The sequence below is a fragment of the Triticum dicoccoides genome, chromosome 1A, assembly GCF_002162155.2.
Source record: "Triticum dicoccoides isolate Atlit2015 ecotype Zavitan chromosome 1A, WEW_v2.0, whole genome shotgun sequence".
Classification (NCBI taxonomy): domain Eukaryota; kingdom Viridiplantae; phylum Streptophyta; class Magnoliopsida; order Poales; family Poaceae; genus Triticum; species Triticum dicoccoides.
In genome coordinates this window covers 350,563,122-350,570,006 of record NC_041380.1, presented here as the reverse complement: position 1 = coordinate 350,570,006, position 6,885 = coordinate 350,563,122, and the positions used below count along the sequence as shown (strand labels likewise).

Here is a 6,885-nt window from a genome sequence, read left to right as displayed (position 1 = left end):
CTTCAACTAATGGCCTTAGGTACACATCAATGTCGTTGCCGGGTTGCTTAGGGCCTTGGATGAGCACTGACATCATAATGAAGTTCCGCTTCATGCACAACCAAGGAGGAAGGTTATACAAGCATAGAGTCACAGGCCAGGTGCTATGGTTGCTGCTCTGCTCCCCAAAAGGATTAATGCCATCTGCGCTTAGACCAAACCATACGTTCCTTGCGTCATCTGCAAACTCCTTCCTGTACTTTTTTTGATTTTTCTCCACTGCGACCCGTCAGCGGGTACTCTCAACTTTCCGTCTTTCTTACGGTCTTCTCTGTGCCATCGCATCGCCTTGGCATGCTCTTTGTTTTGGAACAAACGTTTCAACCGTGGTATTATAGGAGCATGCCACATCACCTTGGCAGGAATCTTCTTCCTGGGGCGCTCGCCCTCGACATCACCAGGGTCATCGCGGCTGATCTTATAGCGCAATGCACCGCATACCGGGCAAGCGTTCAAATCCTCGTACTCACCGCGGTAGAGGATGCAATCATTAGGGCATGCATGTATCTTCTGCACCTCTAACCCTAGAGGGCAGACAGCTTTCTTTGCTTGGTACGTACTCTCGGGCAATTCGTTGTCCTTTGGAAGCATATCCTTTATCATTACCAACAACTTTCCAAATCCCTTGTCAGATACACCATTCTCTGCCTTTCATTGCAGCAATTCCAGTGTGGTGCCCAGTTTTTTCTTGTCACCTACGCAATTCGGGTACAACAATTTTTTGTGATCCTCTAACATGCGCTGCAACTTCTTCTTCTCCAAATCACTTGCGCAGTTTCTCTTTGCATCGGCAATGGCCCGACCTAGATCATCAACGGGCTCATCCGATGCCTCTTCTTCAGCTTCTTCCCGCATTGCCGGCTCAGCTTCTTCCCGCATTACCGGCTTAGCTTCTTCCCTCATTGTTATATCATCGTATTCAGGGAACCCATGGCCAGGATAGCTGTCGTCGTCCTCTTCTTCTTCATTGTCTTCCATCATAACCCCTCTTTCTCCATGCTTGGTCCAAACATTATAGTGGGGCATGAAACCGGACTCAAACAGGTGGACGTGAATGGTTCTTGACGTAGAGTAATTGCGACCATTCTTACAGCCAGCACATGGACAATGCATAAAACCATCTGCTCGCTTGTTTGCCCCAGCCGCAAGCAGAAAAGTACGCACGCCATTAATGAACTCGGGAGAGCATCGGTCATCGTACATCCATTGCCGGCTCATCTTTAATACACAGCACCGAAAACATCAAATTAATACAATACATAAAGTTCATACATAAAGATCATACAACACTTAAATGCAACAAACAAATAACTCTCTAGCTAAAGAATTTAAATGCAACAACAAATGCGATCAAGATCGCAACTAAGGTAACAATTGATCCAACAGCATAATGATACCAAGCCTCACTATGAATGGCATATTTTCTAATCTTTCTAATCTTCAAGCGCATTTTCTCCATCTTAATCTTGTGATCATCGACGACATCGGCAACATGCAACTCCAGTTCCATCTTCTCCCCCTCAATTCTTTTCAATTTTTCCTTCAAATCCTCGTTTTCTCTTTCAACTAAATTTAACCTCTCGACAATAGGGTCAGTTGGAATTTCGGGTTCAACTACCTCCTACATACAAATATCTATGTCAACTTGATGGGCATAATTTGTCATGAACACGAAATGCAATGAATAGTTTTAAAAGAGAATATACCACATCCGAATCATAACCCAGACGAGGGCCGACGGGGACGGATATCAAAACCATGGCACTATGCATAACAAACAACGTATGGGTAAGATAATTATACGAGTAACTATATATCCAAATCACACAAACATCATTTTTTTATATAAAACTTCATGAACAAGAGGCTCATCACAAGGTGGTGCCGGCGACAGGACGTTGCAAGCGATCGACGGTGGTTACGACGGAGATTTAGAAGGTACTAAGTAAACCACACCTACATATGCAAAACTAAGTGTTATTTTTGACCTCAAATTGCATATAAATCAAATACTAGCACATATATATAATTCCTCCCAAATTACTAAACTCAAAAATCAATCACTATATAAAGCACTGCACGAGCTAATCTAGCAATGAGAGATGAAAGGAAAAAGTTGCTAACCTTTGTGATCATTTGAATGGATGGGGGCCTTCAAATCTTGGGCAAAATGTGTGATGAGCTTGAGAGGAAAAGGGAAAAGAACAGAGAGGAGAGGGGAAAGGGAAAGAACAGAGCGAGCTCAGGTGGATGAAGGGTCTATGTAGGACGACCTTTAGTACCGGTTCGTGATACGACTCGGTACTAAAGGTGCTGGAGGGGCCTCGGACTGACAACATCCTGCCACCACTCACTTTAGTACCGGTTCGTGGCACGAACCGGTGCTAAAGGTTCACCACGAACCGGTACTAATGAGAGCAGCCCGGCTAGCCGTTGGAACCGGCACTAATGTACAGATTAGTGTCGGCTCAAATTCAAACCGGCACTAATGTGCTTCACGTTTGACCCTTTTTCTACCAGTGGAATGAATACAACAGTTCTTTCTACCAAGATACAACTCATACAATGAAAGTTAATAAACCTGGATTTGGGCTTGCTTTGGTGTGGAGACCCTAAGTTGCGCCTGCTGACGACAGTTAGTTAGACTACATCTCCTGATTAGCTGTCCTGACCCGTTTGTGAATAGTGCCTGCATTGTGTTTATTAAATAAATTGGTAGGGGTCCTACTTAAAATAGGTTTGGGGGCTTAAAATGAATTCAACCTCAAAGGGCTTACTCCAAGCCTCACACAAAATTCAACATTCTTGGGCACCCATTTATATTTTATATGAAATTAAATCCATAAATATTAATATTAGGATTTAATCCAAAAATCCAAAAAATGTCCTTCTAATCACTAAACAATTGCTAGCGCCTACATAACAAATATGAGGCCATTGCCAAAAAAAAATCATGGTTTAGAAAGAGCATTTAGGACAATTGGCATAATCAGGGTTTTAGGGTTTTTAATAAAAAACTGAGAGTTAATTAAATCTTCATTTCATTGAATGCAATATGATGCTAATGCAAGGTTTATGAGATGAGTTTTTTTTGGTGAATAGGTTTATGAGATGAGTCTGGTGCAATGATGATGGAAAAAGTAAAATAAAAATCTAATTCTAATTTAGGATAAACGGATAAACTCCGGGTCTGTTACACAAATGATTGCGCAGCTACAAAGTAGAGGCCAAACGAAGGAAGTTATGATCGGGCACGGCAAAGATGATGTGTTGGCTTAGTCTTGCGAAGATGCTTATATAGGTAGGATGTGCGTGCGTGCGTTCATAAGGGTAAATATATGTGCGTATGTATGAACGTCTAAGTTTGTACTGTATTAAAAAACTAATTATATATAAAAACATAAAAAAGCGAGCAGGCTTATGTAGTTATTTTTCTTATCATAAGTTCCTCTAGTTATTCCTGAACAGTATCGAGCTGCATTGCACCGAGAGCTCTTTTCTTCATTATATAAAAAGGACCCTGATAAATCTTGAATGTTCGGATTTTAAGCATGTCATCCCAAACATTTTTTCATGGCAAGTTTAGTTGACATGAGGTGGTAACTTTAGTTGTTAAAACATAACAACTTTGTCTCAGTTTATTTTTTTGTCAGAAAATTGTCATGTTTGTCAACTTTGCGTGAACTAAAGTTGCATGAAAAACTTTTGGATTGCCACCTTAAAATCCAAACATTCGAGATTTATCAATTGCCATATAATAAAAGAGGGTTTACACCAACAGCCAGCAGGTTACTTATTCTTGCTATGCCATCGAGCGCTGTCTAGTGCCCACAACAGTTCGCTCACTTGGAATTAGCACTAGCCGCCTTCAGAACGCCTTGCATAATCTCATACCATCATTTTGTTTCTGAGAGAACTGAGAGGATCAAAGCAAAAATCGGAACTGGATTGCCTTGTCTTTTTACCTTGTCGTCGACGTACTGGGCCCAGAACCGCTCGGCCGCGCGGGCGTAGGGGTCGGACGGGATGAGCGCCGGGGCTTGGGAGGCCCAGGCCTCGTCGACGTACTGGACGATGATGAGGGACTCGGAGACGGGCCTGCCGTGGTGCAGGAGCACGGGGATCTTCTTGTGCACAGGGTTGGAGGCGAGCAGCAGCTCGCTCTTGTTGCCCGCCTCCTCCTCCACGAGCTCGTGGTCCACGCCCTTGAGCCCAAGAGCTATCAGCACCCGGATTACGAACGGGCTCGGCCACCTGCCCAGCACGCGCACCGCCGCCGTCTCCTGCTTCTCCGACGACATGTTCTGTCGGTTTTTTCAGATCGTGTGGTGTTTCTGCAGTGAGGACTGAGCTGAGGTGTGGTATGTCTATTATATGAATGGATTTGAAGCATCGACGGGGCGGTCGGCCACTACGGCTTCGACGTCGTCGCTTGCGTCATGGTTTGAAGCCGTGCCTCACTCGACTTGTGTACCAGACTACCAGTGAGCTGGACGCACGTTTCTTGATGACTTATGCGAGCCCTTTTTTTTGGGATGAAAAATTGTATTACTCAAACTTCAGAACCCTTACAATCCATCGCAGCCAATACCAAAGTATCAGGAGGACCAGCCCCTAACCAGGTCATGGTTTTACCCTCAATACGAGCAAAGCTTTAATAAGCTATCACTAACTTTATTTTGGCTACGATGAACATGAGTAATACAATTTTCTCTTAAAGACATAAGATATCTAATCTCCTTGACGATGGACGAGTAAACCGATCTGTCAACCTCTGAAGCTTGGATCAGCTTCACCGTGATTATGGAATCCATTCCAATTTGCACTGAAAGGTCACTTCTTTTTTTAGAGAAAAGGCATACGCCCGACTTTATAAATAAAACCACCAGGCAGAGTCACAACGGAGCCAACCAAACAACACACTCCGACCACAACATAGTTAAAGAGTACAGGTACATGGCAACCAGCCAAATAAGGCACGTAGGCCAGCAGAGATTCCCAAAGAAAGCCGAAACTAAGCCATCCTTGAAGACGCCGTAGATCTCATCATAGATAGCATGTCGTCGAAGGCCTCTAGGTCCCCTCCATTAGTCAATGATCTCCACTGCTGCAAAAAAGATATTGGCTTTAAATAAGCAACTGACAGGGTTAGCCGGGAAAGTGTGTTCAATAGTGAACTTATTTCTCGTAGTCCAGAGCGCCCAACAGATCGCAGCCCAGCCTACTCAGAACACCCTTTTAGATCGCCCTGCTAAAGTGTTAACATAACGCCGCGGGTCCTCAAAAGAGGAGGGATTCCAATTAACATGAAGCCAAAGTCTAATGCAGCTCCAGAAAAATTTAGCCAAAGAGCAGTGAAAAAATATATGCTCGGTGTTTTCAATAGCTCCACAAAGAGCACATCTGTCAGAACCCGACCCGTTCCTCTTCTTGATTTGATCAGCCGTAGGAAGTTTACGACGAGAAGCTTGCCAGAGAAAAAAATTTATCTTAGGAGGAATACGGGCAGGCCAAATGTCTTTGTATTTAGCAGTACGGGCACCCGAGATAAGTTTGGAGTAGGCTGATTTCACTGAGAAGCGCCCAGAAGCAGAGTGAGGCCAGCTAACTGAGTCATCTTCCTCTGAGAGCAAGGGGAAACAGGCAGTAAGACGTTGCCAGTCATCCAACTCCACAGGAGAAAGAGGTCGTCGGAAGTCAAGAACCCAGCCCTGAACCGAGAGCTCGAAGATAGAGATCTCGGGGTCAGTACAATAAGAAAACAGGGTCAGGTAGGCCACCGCTAGAGTGGAGTCCCCTACCCACCAATCTAACCAAAAACGAGTAGACTTACCATTCCGAACTACAAATTTGACCAGGGATCGAAAAATAGGCCGAACTTTAACAAGCTGACGCCAAAACTGAGAGCCACCCGAAGAAGAGGCGAACATAGGACTCGAGGAGGGGAAGTACTTGGCTTTGAGGAGGGAAAGCCATATGGGGCGCTCCTCGAGGAACATAATCTTCCACCACCATTTAATCATGAGGCATTTGTTCATAACCAGAGTATTAAGGATTCCTAAACCCCCCATGCTCTTAGGCCTGCAGATCAAATCCCACTTGACCATTCTATATTTGCGCTTATTATCAGAGGAGTTCCAATAAAAGGCACCCCTATGCTTATCGAAACCAGCATGAATCCCTCCGGACAGGAGATAGAAGCCCATTAGAAACATCGGGAGGGAGGAGAGGCACGCATTAGTGAGGGAAACCTTGCCCGCCTGGGAATTGTACCGGCCTCTCCACGGTAATATTCTATTACCAACCTTAGCCACTGTCGGGGCGAAATCTTTTGCCAAAAGTTTGAGAGGAGAAATTGGTAAGCCTAGGTATTTGAGAGGGTAAGAACCAAGGAGCAGTTCAGGAGGTGCGCCACTCTCTGAGCTTCCATATCAGGTACCCCAGTCACAATCACTTTGCTCTTAGAGAAGTTAATTTTAAGCCCCGAAAGCACTTCGAAGCATAAGAGTATAAATTTCAGGTTCGTGAGGCAGGCCTCATTAAGTTCCACCATAATAATGGTATCGTCCGCATATTGAAGGTGGGTAATGTCATTGGGGATAAGGTGGGAGCAAACAGGCGAAATGTGCCCGGCAGCAGTTGATGAAGCTATGTACCTAGGGTAGGGTCATGGATCTGTTCAAGATACCCTCCCCAAGGACATCCCTGAAGGTGCCAGGAGCATTCGAAGAAAAATCATCATCCACTCGACCATGAAGTTATGTTCCACTCGACAATCCTGAAGACACTCGACTGTACATATAATCACTCGACTACCAGAAGATCTAGAGCCACTCCACTCTGCAA

The 6,885-nt window shown here is 44.6% G+C and overlaps 1 protein-coding gene across 2 annotated transcripts; it reads right to left on the bottom strand.

Moving 5' to 3' along the window:
• Positions 1-1,936: 1,936 nt before the first annotated feature.
• Positions 1,937-4,380, bottom strand: LOC119272413 (glutathione S-transferase U17-like). Of its 2 annotated transcripts, none has more exons than XM_037553915.1 (2): positions 4,005-4,380; positions 1,937-1,995 (listed from the first exon to the last, which is right to left on the bottom strand). In XM_037553915.1, the coding sequence occupies exons 1-2, from the start codon at positions 4,338-4,340 to the stop codon at positions 1,981-1,983; spliced, it is 351 nt and encodes a 116-aa protein (XP_037409812.1). In that variant the 5' UTR covers positions 4,341-4,380; the 3' UTR covers positions 1,937-1,980. The 2 variants fall into 2 exon arrangements, with proteins under 2 accessions (XP_037409812.1, XP_037409806.1); XM_037553909.1 differs by lacking the exon at positions 1,937-1,995 and adding an exon at positions 2,467-2,728.
• Positions 4,381-6,885: the final 2,505 nt, after the last annotated feature.